General features: G+C 39.3%; 1 protein-coding gene across 4 annotated transcripts; it reads left to right on the forward strand.

The window, feature by feature from the left end:
* The first annotated feature begins 23 nt into the window (after positions 1–23).
* Positions 24–18,623, forward strand: LOC138959773 (dynein intermediate chain 3, ciliary-like). Of its 4 annotated transcripts, XM_070331380.1 has the most exons (17): positions 24–127; positions 792–1,000; positions 1,418–1,579; positions 1,935–2,053; positions 2,402–2,544; positions 3,306–3,419; positions 3,899–4,155; positions 4,654–4,833; positions 5,289–5,332; positions 5,622–5,757; positions 6,548–6,694; positions 7,335–7,421; positions 9,906–10,058; positions 10,422–10,445; positions 10,723–10,758; positions 11,972–12,001; positions 17,430–18,623. In XM_070331380.1, exons 2-17 carry the CDS (start codon positions 818–820, stop codon positions 17,475–17,477), a joined length of 1,863 nt encoding a protein of 620 aa, XP_070187481.1. In that variant the 5' UTR covers positions 24–127; positions 792–817; the 3' UTR covers positions 17,478–18,623. The 4 variants fall into 4 exon arrangements, with proteins under 4 accessions (XP_070187481.1, XP_070187483.1, XP_070187482.1 ...); XM_070331382.1 differs by lacking the exon at positions 10,723–10,758; XM_070331381.1 differs by lacking the exon at positions 10,422–10,445.
* Positions 18,624–19,497: the final 874 nt, after the last annotated feature.

Here is a 19,497-nt window from a genome sequence, read left to right on the forward strand (position 1 = left end):
TTCTCTAGTTTCAAAAGTCTTTTCCGGTTCCTTGATTGTTGCTACTGGTAACGATTCAAGCCAAGCTCTGCAGTGTGCTTGAACTAAAAAAAAGACTTGTGATAAAGCAAGCACGGTCATTTTTCGGGTAAGTTTGAATGTTTTTTAGGAGAAGAAGCTTTATCATTATATAATGGAGCTGTGCATTATTTTATTCGGTCATCACAAGTCAAATTAAGAAAACTGTACGTGGTAGATTGGAACTTTTCCATTGGCAAAGAATCAAGTTCAGTGACAGGCATTTTGTCAGTAGTCCCAACAGGTTATTTACTTGGTCTGTACTTTGATTGTGAGATTGTTGTTTAACTTTTAAGTTTATTATGTTTGGAAATGGTGTAATACATTCTCCTGTGAACTAAAACAACTTGTTAGAGAAGAGAATGCACGGCCTGCTGATGGATACATGTATGATGTGCTTGGTTACCACATTTGATCAGCAGTTGTTTGTGCCTCTTTTATTGTTAGAGTGGATGTCTTCAAGCTTTTGTGCCTTCTCCGCAAAAAGTGAAAAGACCCCTTTATTCCTTACCGGCTTCGTAACATTTTAGATGTGTTTTGATTTACATGTTCTTGCTTTTGCATTGTAGCTGAACTGAATTGTGTGTACATTTCTCTCTTCCTAGAAATGTATCTCTTCTGTATCTAGTAGTCAATGCTGAATAATGCTACTTTGTTAGCAATCAGTACTGAATAAATGCTTATTTGTTAGCATTAAATAATGAATAAATTATACTAATTGTTTTTAACATCAGCCTGAGAACACACACATATCTCCATCATGGAGATCGTCTACGTTTACACCAAGAAACGGGCGGAGTTTGGCCGACAATGCAACTTCTCAGACCGCCCCGCCGAGCTCCATGTGGACATCATCCCCGATCCTACACAAGCAGAAAATTTCATCGAGCGGAACCCAGTCGACATTGGCTTGCAATGCGTGCAGGAAATGTCAGAACACGAGGTACAATATATGCCTTTACTTTTAAGTGTTTCTTCATTCATTCAACCTTTTCCCATTTTACTCTTCTTCTTTTTCTCTGTATCCTAAAATTGTTCGACAAAAATTGTTATTTAAATTTGTAGCACTTCACCTTGAGGTACACCATCCACTGAGAGAAGGATGTGAAGTTCTATATTTCATTGACAGCACGGGCAATGAAATTCTTGGCTTGTGCTTCAGACCAATTGTTGCTTTTCATCCTTGAAATAAGCATTTTAATTTTGTTTGTCACAGGTAACTGTTTTTGTACCGACACCAACTTTATTCACGGGTATATTTCTTAAATGCAAAAGCAAACATTTTTATTTTTAAATCAAAAGCCATACACCTGTTTATGCTCAGCAAAAAAAATTCATGAAAGAGTGTGTTTTTGTACAGGTGAACACAGAACGCTTTGAGACAGGATCACGCGGCATCAACCACACAGAAGGTGGCTGGCCAAAAGACGTCAACCCTCATGAGCTGGAGCAAGTGACGCGTTTCAGGAAGAAGGTTGAGAAGGATGAAGTCTATATTCAGACCATCCAGAACCTGGGAGTGGTAAGTGATGTGCTGGGCAACTTTTTCACCTTCTTTTGTAGTGCTGTTTTGTTGTGTGATGTTTTTTGTTGATTTTTGTGTGTGTGTGTTCTTGTCATTGTTTTATGTCTGTTTATTTGTTTATTTGTTTGTTGTTGTTGTATTTGGGGGTGGGGTGGGTAACACAGAGGTTATTCAATAATAGAGTGAATATGTTAGCAGGGTGTGTCTTCATTCACATGTTTGTATGCCATCCTTTCATTGTGCGTGTAGTCATTACACTTAGAAAAAGCATGTATCCACTAAAATTCCGATTTTTTTCAAAAGCAGGCATGCACTGGCTGAGGGCCTCAAATCAGTATGATTTGTTGCGCAGGTTATGGAACACTGCATCAAACAGAACAATGCCATTGACATCTATGAAGAGTACTTCGAGGATGCACAGGTGGATGAAGTTGACGAGACACCATCAGCCAAAACAATCAATGTCTTCAGGTAAATAGGAAATAATAAGGTGCATGTTTTGTTTGCCTTTTGTATAAATGTCAGTCTTATTTTGAAAATTGTATGAGACTACAATCGTAAATATGTACTGGAAATCTTACAGGCTGGTAATAATAATGTTCAGGTATTTGGTAGGTTGGGATGGGTCCAGTGTTTTGAGAGTTTTATTTGGGAGGGGATGGGGGTGCTTGGGTTGAGCTGTCACTAAGACAGATTTATCACAAGAGAACTTTATTTTACCCTTGTTAGTTTCTGTACCTTCTTGAATGGGAGATTAATTTTGATGGACAACCATTCAAAGTAACCTTTGTTTTCATGATTTTACTTTGTGGTATGCAGAGATCCTAGCGAGATCAAGAGAACAGCAACACACATTTCCTGGTTTCCTGATGGTCCACGCAAGCTGGCGGTGGCCTACTGCAATCTGGACTTTCAGGGTGCCAGCACAGATACCAGCATGGACTCCTACATCTGGGATGTTGGTCAGTTGTTTTCACGATGGCACTCTTCTCTCTCTGTTTCCCTGTGTGTCTGTGTGTGTCTGTTGGTCTGCCTTTCTCGCTCTCTCACACTCTATTCTTTCCTCTCTCTTGCCCTCTACCACCTGTCTTGTATTTCAGTCTCTTCCATAACCTTTGTCCTTTCATCATGTTTTATATGTTTTGATGTTTCCTGAGCATTCATCTGAAATTGAAGGGCGGGGATGTAGCTCAGTCGGTAGCGCGCTAGATTTGTATCCAGTTGGCCGCTGTCAGCGTGAGTTCGTCCCCACGTTCGGCGAGAGATTTATTTCTCAGAGTCAACTTTGTGTGCAGACTCTCCTCGGTGTCCGAACACCCCCGTGTGTACACGCAAGCACAAGACCAAGTGCGCACGAAAAAGATCCTGTAATCCATGTCAGAGTTCGGTGGGTTATAGAAACACGAAAATACCCAGCATGCTTCCTCCGAAAACAGCGTATGGCTGCCTAAATGGCGGGGTAAAAAACGGTCATACACGTAAAATTCCACTCGTGCAAAAAACACACACGAGTGTACGTGGGAGTTTCAGTTCACGAACGCAGAAGAAGAAGAAGAATCTGAAATTGCAACTATCAATTTCTGTCCTGTAAAAGTCCAGCTTGTGTTCTGTTGGAGTATGTTGTGGTTAGTGCTGGGGGTGCCAATTAATTCACCAGTTCTGTCTGAACTTTTCAATTGTTTCTTTGCCTATAACAATTATCATGTCGTCTTTTAACTTACAGAGAATCCCAACAAACCTGAGATTACACTGAAGCCAGTGTCACCACTGGTGTGCTTGGAGTACAATCCCAAAGATTCCCATATCTTGTTGGGAGGCTGCTACAACGGGCAGATAGGTGAGTGGTGACCCCAAAGGAATAATCATAGAGTAATTATTGATTAGAAATTGTTGAGATATTTCATCGGCCAGAATTGCGCACATATCTTAAACCTTTCTAATGCAAGCTTACCTGTGCATGTGTTCCTTTTAAAATAATGAAACTTGTCTGCTTATAAGGGCCGTTTCATTTTGAGCCCAAGCAAGCAATAATAAGGAACAAACAAAGGAGGTGCTTTGGTCGGGGTGTGGACCTTCCTGCAAGAACACAGATACATCCACAGCCATGCACAGAGGCACACAGATTTATACATTCAGACACACTGAAACAGATGTACGCATGTACACACAAACACACACATACACACACACACACACACACACACACACACACACACACACACACACACACACACACACACACACACACACACACACACACAGAAAGTGTAATCCTCCAGCATATTCCATAATGCTCAATGCCTTGAACACTTGCAGCGTACTGGGACACAAGAAAAGGCTCGCAGCCTGTAGAGATGACACCCATTGAGCAGAGCCATCGTGACCCAGCCTACAAGACCATCTGGATCCAGTCCAAGACAGGCACGGAGTGTTTCTCAGCGTCAACAGACGGCCAGGTGTTGTGGTGGGACATCCGTAAGCTAGGAGAGCCGACAGAAACACTCTACCTGGACAAGAAGCAAGATTTCAGCAAGGCACAGGGAGCCTACAGTCTGGAGTATGAACCCACAATGGTGACAACTAAAAGTATTTTTTAATAGAACTGTCAAGGCTGTCATTAATTAATTGAGCCCAAAGTCAACTTTGCAAAGACTTTACAGAAAATGTAGTGCCAAAGCTTCGTGTAGCAAGATTCATGAAGTAGACTTCACCCAATTAATATCAGGCTTTAGAAATGGATACATTGAAATTGGAAGAAAATGATTTGGTATCAAGAAATATTAGTAGCAGTGCTGTGAAAGAAGCATGTGGGGATCTTGGTTGCTGATGTACATGTGGCTGTCTTGCACCAAGGAGGATAAGGCTTAGCTGCTCATTTAAGAAGAACATTAGCAACAAAACTCGGTTGTTATGGTAAGAGATAAGAGTGGATTCTGGACTTCCATTGGATTGCGTGGCTTACAGCATGATGTTTGGACTCTACACCATTGTGCAGAGCATTTCAGAGGTTAAACTCTTATAAAAAATATAAAAAACAGAAACTAAATATGACCTTGCTATTTTGTTTCTAGCCCACCAAGTTTATGGTAGGAACAGAGCAGGGAGTGATCATGTCCTGTAACAGAAAAGCCAAGACACCCCTGGAAAAGATTGTCGCCAACTTCACAGGACACATCGGACCTGTCTACTCACTTCAACGAAACCCTCATTTCCCCAAGAATTTCCTCAGTGTCGGCGATTGGTGTGCAAGAGTAAGTCTGCTTTGTTACACGTGTGCACATCTACAATTCTGGAACCCCACTGTGTGTTACGGAAACCCAAAATAAAAATGTTGTTGGACATTTTAAAAGCATTTTTGCTGAATGGTTCAGACACCACTACACCCAGTGTTGCTTGTAGCTGTGCTATTAGGTTGCTAAACTTTGAAAAAAAGGAAACCTGTAAATTACAGTTGATCCTGTCAATAACAACCACCCAAGGGACCAACTAAAGTGGTCCTTATAGGCAGGTGGCTGTTATGGAAAGATGAATTATTTGGGAAAGAACCTCGTCAGCATTTCTTTGGGGTAGTCAGAATGGGCTGGAGGTCATTATCACGAGGTGGTCGCCAAGGCAGACATGGTTTTGCATTATCCCATATTGGAGGTGACAGTGCTTTTTAAACATAATAATGAAATCTAAACATATTTAACTTGTGTTTTTGCAGATCTGGTCTGAAGACATCAGGGAATCTTCAATCATGTGGACAAAGTGAGAAGACTTTTTGTCCTTCAAAATAACAGTAAAAGTTGCGTTTTTTAAATTTCAGATCTTATTGTAGAACTAAGCAGTCTGCCTGAAAGTGTATACAGTATTTAATTATGCATAAAATAATGATCATGAACCGACATAAAAGCGTTATCCATTCAAAACTACGAATAATGAGAGAAAAAATCTATAGTGCCTGCTGATATGAGCTCTAGGGATGAGTAATTTATTGCAGAACATGTTATATTCAGACTGTCTAATAGTAATACCTAACATTTTCTCTCTCTAATAGACAATACTCATCGTACCTCACCGATGGCTGCTGGAGCCCAATCCGTCCCTCTGTCTTCTTCGTCACCAAAATGGACGGAACAATGGACGTCTGGGACATCATCTTCAAGCAGAACGACCCCACGCTCAGTTTGCAGGTATTTGTGGTGCATCAGGACTTTCAGATGTCTTCTTGTTTTTGTCTGCTGTTCTGACTGGTTTAAAGCATGTTTCCTACTCAGAAAATGAATCCGGTTGTATCTTCTTCTTTATCGAAAAAAACGTAGCTGGTGACTACAGTGTAATTGTATGAACGACTATCTGAAGAGAAAAATAGTACTGTATTTTTAATCGCTGAAACAATAACAACAAGAAATTCCTCCGAGGTAGGAAAAACACCCCCGTCCTTACCATTCTCACTGCCACCAACTGAGAAGGTTATTTCCCTTTGACCATTAATATGTCCCTCTATAAGTCCTTGTAGAATCTGAATCCACCAATAACTCCCTAACCGTGTGTTTGACTGGTCCCAATTTTTGTAAGGACCGTCTCAGAAATGTATAGAACCTGTTCACCAAGTTTGGTGACGATCGGTTCGTTCATTCTTGAGATCTATATGCAAACACAAACAAACAAACAAACACATCGACCGAATCCTATACACACCCCTATACCGGGGGTGTAAAAAGTTGCATAAGGCAAAAGTTCAGCTCCATTTTGCGCAACATTTTCTTTGATGGTGAACCTGATCGAAGGTGGCAATAATGATTGAATGGTGTTTGCAGGGAGGGTGCCAGCGTCTTCATGGTTGAAAAAATGCACAGAAAAAAACCAAGGTCTAAATTGTAACTCCGGAGAGACAGCAGATATTTCATAACACCTGGTTCACTCATACTACTTCCATAACATTCCTTAGGTTGATTTTTTCCTTGACTTGACTTTGTTCAGGTGTGTGATGTGCCACTGCACAGCTTACGAGTACAGGAGCATGGCCGCCTGGTGGCGTGTGGCTCCAAAGACGGCACCACCACACTGCTGGAGTTGTCTGAGGGACTCTACACCTTGCAGAGGAACGAGAAGAACCTGGTTACTGCTGTAAGTATGCCTGCAGATACAGATGAGAACAAAAACACAGACACATACACATACATGTATGCACTCAAAAAAATCACATACGCTCATATGAGTTCACATGCACACACACATACTCATGGACATGCACGCATGCATGTGCGCTCACAGACAAGCATGCACGCACGCATGCACAAAAGCACACACATACACACACACACACAAGCACACACACACACACACACACACACACACACACACACACACACACACACACACATTGTTATTACCCACTCAATCTGAATATATTTTATTGTTTTTAGTTAAACTGAGATAGAGAGAGATGGCGAGTGAGAGAGGGAGAGAGAGAGAGAGAGAGAGAGAGAGAAATAGAGAGAGAGAGTGTGTGTGTGTGTGTGTGCGTGTCTGTAAGTGTGAGTGCTGCGAGAGACGCTTAGGATGTTTACATGTGTTCTAATGCAATTCTAATTCTAAGTTTACAGCAAATGTGAAGCGGGCTAGGGTTATTAGTTTTAAGTGCAATCGTTTAATTCTTAAATACAGGTGATGTGTCCACAGAACTCATGCAGATTTTGTGGTGCAGTTGGACAGTTTTACTTTTACTGATAACACCACAATCAATAGTACTTGTTGTGACTTTCAGATGTTTGAACGTGAAACGCGCCGTGAGAAGATCCTTGACGCCAGGCACCGTGAGATGAAACTGAAGGAGCGTACAAAGAGTCAACCGGTGCGTTATTCTTAATTATGATGGGTTTCTTAATCCACTCCCACTCTCACCCCTGGCAATCACTCCTGTTACTTTATTTATCACTGTCCCCGAGGTAATAGCCCCTTTGTGTTTGATCAATTCCTTCTCATTGCAAACCAAAATCAATACAGTTGAATCTCTTTTTTAAGACTCCCAGAAATCTGAGAAAATTGAGGAGTCTTTAATTGGAGTTGAATTTACAAACATGAACGGAAATCTGTAAAGAAAGAGAAACAAGTCGCGTAAGGCGAAATTACTACATTTAGTCAAGCTGTGGAACTCACAGAATGAAACTGAACGCACTGCATTTTTTCACAATGACCGTAGTCCGCCGCAAGTGCAAAAGGCAGTGAAAGTGAGGAGCCTCTTCAGCGCGGTAGCGGTTGCGCTGTGCTGCATAGCACGCTTTAATTACTGTACCTCTCTTTGTTTTAACTTTCTGAGCGTGTTTTTTAATCCAAACATATATCTATATGGGTTTTTTGGAATCAGGAACCGACAAGGAATAAGATGAAATTGTTTTTAAAACGATTTCGGAAATTTAATTTTAACCATAATTTTATATTTTTAATTTTCAGAGCTTGCTTTTAATCCGAATATAACATATTTATATGTTTTTGGAATCAGAACATGATGAAGAATAAAATAAAAGTAATTTTGAATCGTTTTATAAAAAAATAATTTTAATTACAATTTTCAGATTTTTAATGACCAAAGTCATTTATTAATGTTTAAGCCTCCATGCTGAAATGCAATACCGAAGTCCGGCCTTTGTCGAAGATTGCTTGGCCAAAATTTCAATCAATTTGATTGAAAAATGAAGGTGTGACAGTGCCGCCTCAACTTTTACAAAAAGCCGGATATGACGTCATCAAAGACATTTATCGAAAAAATGAAAACACGTCTGGGGATTTCATACCCAGGAACTCTCATGTAAAATTTCATAAAGATCGGTCCAGTAGTTTAGTCTGAATCGCTCTACACACACACACGCACAGACACACACACACACACACACACACATACACCACGACCCTCGTCTCGATTCCCCCTCTATGTTAAAACATTTAGTCAAAACTTGACTAAATGTAAACAAGTCGCGTAAGGCGAAAATACAACATTTAGTCAAGTAGCTGTCAAACTCACAGAATGAAACTGAACGCAATGCAATGTTTCAGCAAGACCGTATACTCGTAGCATCGTCAGTCCACCGCTCATGCTCATGGCAAAGGCAGTGAAATTGACAAGAAGAGCGGTTTAGTAGTTGTGCTGAGAAGGATAGCACGCTTTTCTGTACCTCTCTTCGTTTTAACTTTCTGAGCGTGTTTTTAATCCAAACATATCATATCTATATGTTTTTGGAATCAGGAACCGACAAGGAATAAGATGAAAGTGTTTTTAAATTGATTTGGAATATTTAATTTTGATAATAATTTTTATATTTTTAATTTTCAGAGCTTGTTTTTAATCCAAATATAACATATTTATATGTTTTTGGAATCAGAAAATGATGGAGAATAAGATAAACGTAAATTTGAATCGTTTTATAAAAAAAATTTTTTTTTTACAATTTTCAGATTTTTAATGACCAAAGTCATTAATTAATTTTTAAGCCACCAAGCTGAAATGCAATACCGAAGTCCGGGCTTCGTCGAAGACTACTTGACCAAAATTTCAACCAATTTGGTTGAAAAATGAGAGCGTGACAGTGCCGCCTCAACTTTCACGATAAGCCGGATATGACGTCATCAAAGACATTTATCGAAAAAATGAAAAACACGTCTGGGGATATCATTCCCAGGAACTCTCATGTCAAATTTCATAAAGATCGGTCCAGTAGTTTAGTCTGAATCGCTCTACACACACACACGCACAGACACACGCACACACACGCACAGACACACACACACACACATACACCACGACCCTCGTCTTGATTCCCCCCTCTACGTTAAAACATTTAGTCAAAACTTGACTAAATGTAAAAAGCATATCTAAAGAGGGGGGTGAGAAGTCTTAAAAGGGGGTTCCACTGTTTTCATAAATATCTTGTAATAAAATGCCTTGATGTTTTATTTTTCTCACAGTCCAAATTTAATATGTGAAAAATAAAATAAAAACTGCTGTTGAGTGTTATGGTTATTCCCCTTGATGCACAACCCAGTAACTTTGTGGTTATTTCCCTTGATGCACAACCAACTAACTAACTTGGATCATTTGAGTTTCTGGGAGAACAACTTGAGTATAATGAGATTTTTTCTTAGCCGAAGAGGGAAGTGACAGTGACCTGAATGAAGCACAGTGCGAAATTTAAGTTTTGATGAGTAATTTGTCTGCTTTGTTTTCTCCCTTTATACAAAATCAACATACTTACCCACCTCACTGCTCAATACGGGTTGATGAACAAATGAGCTCTGAAACACTAGAACATGTACAATGCATTTATGTCATTTCTCTGCTTAGGAGGAGGATGCGAAGGCACATGATGAAGAAGACGCACCACCCGAGGAGGATCTGTATGCAAAGGCTGAGAATGAGTTCTGGGACATCATCAAAACAGAGAAGAAAAAGATGCCTGACCCAACCCAGGACATTGAGAAATCTGATACCGGCAAAGTAAGTGCAGTACAAAGTTTCTATGCTTGTTGCAGTGTTGGTAGTTCGGCTGGTCCCAAGCATAGCAGAACACACACTTTTTCATCGCACATGGCACAACTGATATGTGCACATTTTAGAATACAGTCAGCACAGATGAATCATAGAGTAGAGCACCTCAAGTGTAACAAATAACAATTAATTTGTCTTACACTCTCTCACCACTCTGTCCCATCTCCATCTTCAATCCCAACAAACATCCATTTTTTCTGCCTTCATTTTAGGACGATTCGGATGCGGTACAGGCGGTGAGCTGCATAAGCAAAAAAGCTTTTCTTTCTTCACGTTAATTTTTTTTTTTTTTTTTAATTTTTTGTTTTGCAGGATGGTGCCTTGAGTCGCCTGATGGTGAGATATGTGCGCGTTATGAATATTCGTATTATTATTATTATTATTATTATTATTTCTTTCACATTTTGTTGGATTGCTAATTATCAGTGTTGTTGTTTAAATCACAGGAAGATAACTGCAGTTCTTTTTTTCTTTAACTCAGCACTTGCAGATACACACAAAGCCTCACGCACGCAAAGTCTCTCTCTCTCTCTCTCTCTCTCTCTCTCAAACACACACACACTTGACTGGCTGAATTACATCACTTAATTCATTCCTTTCTTCTTGAATCTAGGGACAATCAGGTTTCTTTGGAAGTGATCCAAATGAGGTGAGCTACAGACGCATCCAGAAAAAAGTTGCATGATTAATATTTTGTACAAGAGTTTTCTTTTCAGGTGGCGTTCTTTTAATCTGTTCACTTTGTGTGTGTGTATTTTTTTGTTGACTCACCGGAGTAATGGGTGAGTCTTAGTATTTATCCTTGTCCCTCTGTATGGACCGTCCGTGGACAAAAAAACTTAACGTTGAGGTTATCTCGGATGTTTTTCAAGCTAGATCTTTGAAACTTTGCACTCTTTTAGGGTTTGATTATCTCACGAAGTGTCCCTAGTTTGGTTGACCCTCGTCAAATTTTGGGGTCACAGTGGGGTCATTTTTGTTTCATAGAAACTTAATGTTGAGGTTATCTCCGATGCTTTTGAAGCTAGAGGTTTGAAACTTTGCACACATCTAGGGTTTGATAATTTCCCGATAATTTCCCGACTTGACCTAAGTTTGATTGACCCTCGTCAAGTTTTGGGGGTCATGTTCGTAAAAACTTTATGCTGTGGTTTTCTCACTTATTTTAAAAGCAAAACCCTACAAATTTCACACCATTGTAGGTGTTGATAATCAGCAGACTTGACCAAAATTCAGCTTGTTTTCATCAAATTTCAGAGTCATAGCATGAAAATGTTTGCTGGAAGAGATTACCCCCACTGAAAATATCCACTGAGCTGTCAAGAATATAAATCTTGAACTCATCACCTGCAGTGTCTTGTTCCTATTATGATGTCATTGTTTGATTTGGTCACAGCTTAGAAGGGAGGGAGTCTTCTATCAGGTGGGGAGGGGAGGGGGGAGGGAGTACGTCTTATTTTTGGGGAGAGGGGGAGGGGTCTTAAAAATGGGGGTTCCATTGTAATGGAAATGACGAAGGAGAGTCGTGCAAGCATTTGTGTTTCTTGGGTTTTTTTAGAGAATTGCGAGACAAGAAACTTTGATTGGTGCTTATGTTTGAGTTTCATAATTCCTAACATTATTTGAATTATTTCATTGTTTCTATTAACATCATAACTGTTTACAACATTGAACTGTCCACAAGTACACAGTGGCACAAAGATGCACATACACACATGCATGCATCCACACACACACACACACACACACAAATGCACACACACACACACACACACACACACACACACACACACACACATCATTCATCAAATATAATGTTACCTTCCATCCCATACCCTATATATTTTAATCTTTCTATAAAGGACGACATGTCGGCAGGACCTTCAACTGCGGTGAGCTTAAGAAACATGCAGTTTCAAAAATGGTTGAAAAGGAAACTGTTCAAGTTTATGCATGTCTGCTGTACATGCATGTACTTACATAGTTATTAAGTGATTTTGTTTGTTTTCTACTGTTGTTTAGTATTGACTTCAAACACAGCAAAATTAAGTTGTGCAAAAGGTGACTGTTCATGGCCAAAAGCTATTCATTATATGATAGTGTTTACCAACCCCAAATTATGTACTCCTTATTACTTACCAAGAAAAATGAACACCCAGATCGGCATGCACACCCATTCACACACACACACACACACACACACACACACACACACACACACACACACACACACACACACACACACACACATGCACATCTTAAAATGCTTGGCAAAGTGCTATTCTCTGTGGCTCAAGTGAATAAACATATTTTTTATTTCTCATTAAAGGCACAGTAAGCCTCCCATAAACCATCACAGATACTGTCAGGCTTTTACACACAGTACAAACACCCTTTCATTTAAACACTCACCGCTTGAGAACATCCTAGGTGCCCTCCATAAAGAGCGAGCAATTTTCAAAGAATTTATTTTTGCGTGGTTTATCTTACCCCTGAGCCATTGTGAACCCGTGTGATCCAGTTTCCCTTTTTCACAATGCAGTCGTCAGTTAGTAATTAGAATGCGACTCGCTGTGAGCTTATCTGCAATAGCACATTATTATGTACCTCTGACTATACACGAAACAAACGGCTGTGGTTCACATGAACTCTCGCGATGGCTTTTGACTGTTCACTTTGTGTACACTTCATTGGGGTGTGCACGTTAAAGATCCCACGATTGACAAAAGGGTCTTTCCTGGCAAAATTGTATAGGCATAGATAAAAATGTCCACCAAAATACCCGTGTGACTTGGAATAATAGGCCGTGAAAAGTAGGATATGCGCCGAAATGGCTGCGATCTGCTGGCCAATGTGAATGCGTGATGTATTGTGTAAAAAAAAAAATCATCTCACATGGCATAAATAAATCCCTGCGCCTTGAATATGTGCGCGATATAATTGCATAAAAAAAATAAATAAATAAAAATAAATGTCTGCGCTTAGAACTGTACCCATGGAATACGCGCGATATAAGCCTCATATTGATTGATTGATCGATTCATAGGAACTGGCGATAGGCATAACCCGTCGTCTGCTACGAGAAACCACAACCTTGCGTGACTCTGCTTCCGGGCGTTTATTTTTTCAAACTTTCAAAACTTCTAATTGTACTGATCTTGTCTTGATGAAAAAAGAATTCTTTTGTGATTTAAGAATGTTTGTGTAACAAGCTGTCAATTTATTATTTAGATTTTAAAAGTTAGGTCTAGCGTCAAAACGCACCACGGTCCGATTGTCTCTGAGACAATCCGCAAAATTAATTCTTTGAAAATTGCTCGCTCTTTACGTAGGGCACCTAGGATGTTCCCGTTTGGTGAGCGTTCAAATGGAAGGGTGTTTGTACTGTGTGTAAAAGCCTGACAGTATCTGTGATGGTTTACGGGAGGCGCACTGTACCTTTAAACATGAACTCACAAACACATACTGACATAGTATGCTGGAATACAATATGGACTCTATCTCACTCTCTTTTTCTATCTTTATTTCACTCTCTCTCTCTCTCTATCACACACAGACACCCCCCCCCCACACACACACACACACACACACACCCCAACACTCACTTACACCCATGCTAACACGCACACAACATACAATGACAACCAATGTTCTTTTTTCAGCAAATTGCAATGAATATTAACAGCTATTGTGTTTTCAGCGTAGCAATAGGGTCCGATATTTAGACGAGACAATTATAATGCCGGCGAGTCGAAGACGAGTCGCATTATGCTTGTTCGAGTCTAAATATCGGACCCTATTGCTACGCTGAAAATACAATAGCGATTATATAGCTGTTCTCACCTTGATTTGTTGTTCCAAACTTACAAAATGACAGTTTGTGCGTCGATGCGTTGATCTCAGGTTTTGATAGCAGACGCCGTTTCTTATGCGCATTAGATTTGCGCAGGCGCCACACTGACTTTGGGAAAAAAACTCAATTTGACAACACAGCTGTTTCATCGGGAAGTTAGAAGAAAAGGGTATGCTATCGACATCTGTAAAGCTGAAAAACATTCCTGAGAAGAATTTCAAGTTGATAGTGTATGCTGTTGTCGATTGTTAACATCGTGTGGTACAGATGGGTAAACCGGAACCATGCGTCTTTGTTATTGCCAATATGCTTTTGGATATTGGCAAAAATGGCCGACTTCCATTGCATTATGCTTTGATGATGATGTTGAGACCATCCAATCACAGCCCCCGAATTCCCCCACGTGTCCTTCAGAATAGCTATATAACTTTATAACTACGAGCTAGAATAACACATTGACAGAGTACCTTCATCCGATTTTGTTTTAATTCAGGTGGCCCCTGATATTATGGTGAGGGTGATGTACAGGAAAAGTTTGAGAAATCCTCAGTAACTTGCATGTTGAATTATTGACATGAACATTTATAAACTACAATGTTTCATATAATGCACTTATGTACATAAACGTATACTGTTTTACTAATTATGTAAGTATGTAGTAGTAGTTATTATAGTAGATTTAGTCCCTCTTTAGGGCGAGGGCCAGATGCAAAAAAGTATACCAATGCTTATTCTGTTACCCTCGTAAAATAAAGAATTGTCATTGTCATTGTCATTGTCATTGTCATTGACGGATGCTTTCCATTTAATCTGTTTTTCTTCTTTGTAGTAGAATTTTCCAGAAGTTGATTCATCTGATTATTCATTTCAGCTTGTATTTTGCCTGTGAGCTAGCTAGATGATCTATCCGTTTTTGTGATAATTTTATTTTTTGTGTTTGCATTCCAGATGGTTTGCATGCTTGTTTTGTATTGTTTACTTTTTCAGGGGAATTGTTGGACGTTTGAAATATGTGTTTGAAACTTTAGAAGGCTAAGATCCATATTTCAAAATTTCTCTTTCAGCCACTTTCTTCACCATTCAAACTCTTGGTCCCTTCCCTGGCCCTTACCACACAGTATATTTAGCAATAACAGGTCCCAGAAACTGCACCTACATGTAAATGCACATTCATAGACTAGCATTACAAAAAGAAACACCTGTTTACTTTGCAAGGAAGTTTAGTACAGTATGAGCACACCATAATGAAGTTACTTATTTACTGGCTTTTTGTCTGTTTTTGTTTGTTTCTTGCATAGCATTTTTGAAGTAATATCAGGATCGTAACCCCCCCAATTTTTTTTTTTTTTTTTTTTTTAGTATATGAAAGATTTAAACTCACTTTGTCTTCTTGCTTGATTTTCTCAAATCATGCAGATTTAAAAAGGTAAGCAATTTTTTGGATGTAGCTGCAGAAGAAGCTCTATATCTTGACCTAAAACCTCATCCAATTAGGTTGCCTTTCCTAAGTAAATGTTTACGTGATTAGCGCCCATCCCTGCTTAGGTGTATTAAGTGTTGTTCTCTTGTATTGTATGTCAATGCTTATCTTGTTCCGTTACTTTCAATTTTGATTTTGTTCACCTTTCAACTAAAGCTGAGTTTTTTCATTTACATTTAGCTTAATTTACTTGGGGCACAGTGTAGTCTGACAGTGTTTACAGTTGAAGCGAATGTCTTTAGTCATCAGCACAACCTAACAGTGTAACGTTTTACTCCCTGTCTGAAAAGCAATTACAACTGTACCTGCCGTCTGAATGTATACAAAATATGGTGATGATAGAAAAAATCTGTGCATGTGCTCACATCCATTCTTTTTTTTTCTTTCTTTTTTTGACAGCTGTGTGGGACTGTTTTATGGAACATAGATTTGTGGGTCAAAAGGATTTTTGGTGTGAATAATTGCTTGGTAGCTGTACACAAAACCAAGATGAAAAATAAAGAAGACAATGATGGCTTATTAGCAGACTTGATGTAAGAAGTAGTCTTTTACATAGGCTTGTTCTGGTTTTTTTTGAGTCACTTGAGAAAAAGTGACTCTATGTAATCGGTCAGTGTTAGTCTGTCCGGCCGGCCGTCCGGCCGGCCGTCCGTAGACACCACCTTAACGTTGGACTTTTCTCGGAAACTATCAAAGCGATCGGGCTCATATTTTGTTTAGTCGTGACCTCCAATGACCTCTACACTTTAACGATGGTTTCGTTGACCTTTGACCTTTTTCAAGGTCACAGGTCAGCGTCAAAGGAAAAATTAGACATTTTATATCTTTGACAAAGTTCATCGGATGTGATTGAAACTTTGTAGGATTATTCTTTACATCAAAGTATTTACATCTGTAGCCTTTTACGAACGTTATCAGAAAAACAAGGGAGATAACTAGCCTTTTCTGTTCGGCAACACACAACTTAACGTTGGGCTTTTCTCGGAAACTATAAAAGTGACCGGGCTCAAATTTTATGTGAACGTGACTCATTGTGTTGTGAATAGCAATTTCTTCCTGTCCATCTGATGCCTCATATAATATTCAGAACTGCGAAAGTGACTCGATCGAGCGTTTGCTCTTCTTGTTTATATGTGTGCTTGTGTGTGGGTTTTTTTCTTTCTTCTTTTTAACTACCTGTTAAGAATTTTTATTTGTAATTTAGAACTTTCCTTCAGAGAGTGTGAGTGTGCATGTGTGTGTGTACGTGAGATTGCGTGTGTGCGACTGTGTCTGTGTGTGTATGGTTGTTGCTGTTGTTTTAGCATCCTGTGATGTTTGTTTGTTTTTTAATAACCATTTGTAGCTTTCCTGGAAACAGTCTCAGTGTGTGTGGGTGTATGTTTTTGTGTGAATGTACATCTGTCTCTCTGTTTGTTCATCCATCCATCCAACTGTCTGTTTGGTTGTTTGCAGCTGTCTGTTTGCCTGTATATCTTTGTGTGTGTGTATGTGTGTGTGTGTGTGTGTGTGTGTGTTTGTGAGTGTGTGTGTGTGTGTGTGTGCGTGTTTGTGTGTGTGTTTGTGCCTGTTAGTACGGGCTTTCTGTAACTGAGTTTGCACGTCTGTGCTCAGGCCCGGTCAGCACAAATGTGTCTCACCAAGCTAACTTTCATGTCTGCATGTGATAAACTGTCAGAGAGAGACAGACAGACAGACAGACAGATAAGACGAAAACTAATATGTAGGTCCAAAAACAAAAGCTGTTTGAGATTAATTTCTTTCTTAGGTCCTGTTCACTGTCGGTTTCTGTTTGAATCTACATAGCTTTTTTTGTAAACACAACCAGTAAGATATGTATGACACAAACTGACAATTTTTTCTGCAGGATGGCTGTACATAACTTTGAGCTTATATTGTATGATACACATTTGCTTTTACTGCCATTTGTCAGGTTTACTGGTATGACTTGATAAATCTTATAAACTTTTATATTTTTGTCATACAGGCTTCACCCATTCCAGAAGGTGCTCCAGAATCTGAGAAGAAGGACTAGGCTGTGAAGAAAACCTCCCAGAAGACCATGGAACAGTCCAGCAGCAGGCAGATGTGTCCTGCATAAAGTGATCTGAAATCCTAAGCGAATCACCAATAAAAAGAGCCTTTGCCAAGGAAGAATTGAAATCATTATATACACCAAAAATGAATGACAAACAATAAAGTGACTGTCGCTTATTAATTTGAAAGTGTCTTTATCTGAAAGTAACATCTTACACCTGAAGTAAGCTTTCCTGGATGACTATTCGTGAGCTGCCTGTATAATTCTTGAGAGTACTTATAAGCTGTGTTGGTTTTGATTAAATGTTTAGACAAGTAACTGCCGACAAATGTTGCATTGACAAATAAAACATTACTGTACAACGTGTTTTCGATCTTTAATGTACATGTAATACCGGTTCTTGTGTCAATATTAAGATACCTATGTGACTCTGAATCGGGGAGGGAGGGGGGGGGGGATTCTCGCTGTGCTTGGATTGAGCGCCATATGTGTTTTGAAGTTCATCGTGAGTAGCTCTGCTTGTGATATTGTCATCAAGATGATGCAAATAAAAAACACAATAGCACTCCTACTGACCAACAGTCTCCAGCAAAAGGACAGTCGTTTCTGTTTACTTTTATGCCAAAACTAATTAGGTCAGAACATGACACTGAACATTCTGCAGTTTACAATCCTTCAGCAAGACTTCTTTTGTTGTAGATTTCATTAAAAGAAGGATAACATGTCTGTTATATCAGTGCACTTCCGTCCAATTCTCATGAGATTTGTATGATTATTTTAACATGAGCTTTTTTAAGGGTAAAATAGATGTCACACAAACTCAGCATTAAATTAAGAATAAATTATGTAAGCTGTTGTTTTTTTGCTCAAAGATGTTTTTGGTACCAGCAATTGATATTTAATGTTAGTTATACAAACAATAAAAGATTTTTTCTGCAGTGGTACACCTGGAACATTTTCAGAAAAGGCTTTGATACAGAAATAATAGTTGTTTTTATCGGCTTTGGTATTTAATTATCATGAACCAGTTTTGCCAGCAGTATTAGTTACCTTTTCAAGTGAGTGTGACCATTTAATGTACATAATGGCATTTGAGATCAACAAGTTCATTTCCATACAGTCAATAAAGGTGAACTATTTTCATTTTGCATGCTTACATTTTTATGCTGAAGATTGCATGTGAGTGTGTGCATGTGTGTGTGTGTGTGAATGCATGTGTGTGTGTTTGTCTGTCTGTCTGTCTGTCTGTCTGTCTGTTGGAGCTGGAGTAATACAGCGGTAGAGGAACCAAAAGACCACCTTTCGTGTGGACATTTTTGTTACCATCAAGTCCAGCACAGCAGAAATTAAGGTACAAAATCCTGTACTAAATACATTTGCACAGCAAAACCGTTCAGGTTGACAGCCATGCATATGGGAAATAGGTGCTTGGTTCCAAAGGCATCTGTTTCATGATTTCATTTACAGAAAACATTCATTTGTTTTCATGCTCTACTTCCAGCGAACGATCGTCTTTAAACAAGGAAATCTCTGAAGCCTTCTTCGAATTGTCCTCTGCGTTCAGCCTCACAAGTGAATTATCTCCCTTGATGCACAAGATATATTGTTTTGTCACATGAAGAAATATTTTTGTTACCACCAAGTCCAGCATAGCAGAAGGTGTCCTGAATCACAAACACAATATACTGTAAACACAAGTTGTACTCATAAAGTTGTAAAACATAATTATTACAGGTAAACTCGTCTAGAAATTATCTCAACAAATCAGTCTCCCTTGATGAACAAAACTGAACAGTAGCTGGCGAGTTCCTCTCTGATGTGCCAGTCAACTGGTATTGCATGGGTTGCCTGGTAAGGGGTATTCTTTGATTGCTCCTAAAACAAAATATTATGAGTAAAAAGGAAATGGGTATCAGAACACACAGACACAGATACAGAGAGACACAGCTCAGTGACACTCACACACACACACACACACACACACACACACACACACACACATGCCCAATAGTGCATA

Source organism: Littorina saxatilis, linkage group LG2, assembly GCF_037325665.1.
Source record: "Littorina saxatilis isolate snail1 linkage group LG2, US_GU_Lsax_2.0, whole genome shotgun sequence".
In the NCBI taxonomy this organism is placed as follows: domain Eukaryota; kingdom Metazoa; phylum Mollusca; class Gastropoda; order Littorinimorpha; family Littorinidae; genus Littorina; species Littorina saxatilis.

Coding starts and splice junctions, on each gene's coding strand:
- LOC138959773 (XM_070331380.1), top strand. CDS start 818: ATGGAGATCGTCTACGTTTACACCAAGAAACGGGCGGAGTTTGGCCGA. Junction 10,759..11,971: donor TTGGAAGTGATCCAAATGAG/GTGAGCTACAGA, acceptor CTTTCTATAAAG/GACGACATGTCGGCAGGACC. Junction 12,002..17,429: donor CGGCAGGACCTTCAACTGCG/GTGAGCTTAAGA, acceptor TTTGTCATACAG/GCTTCACCCATTCCAGAAGG.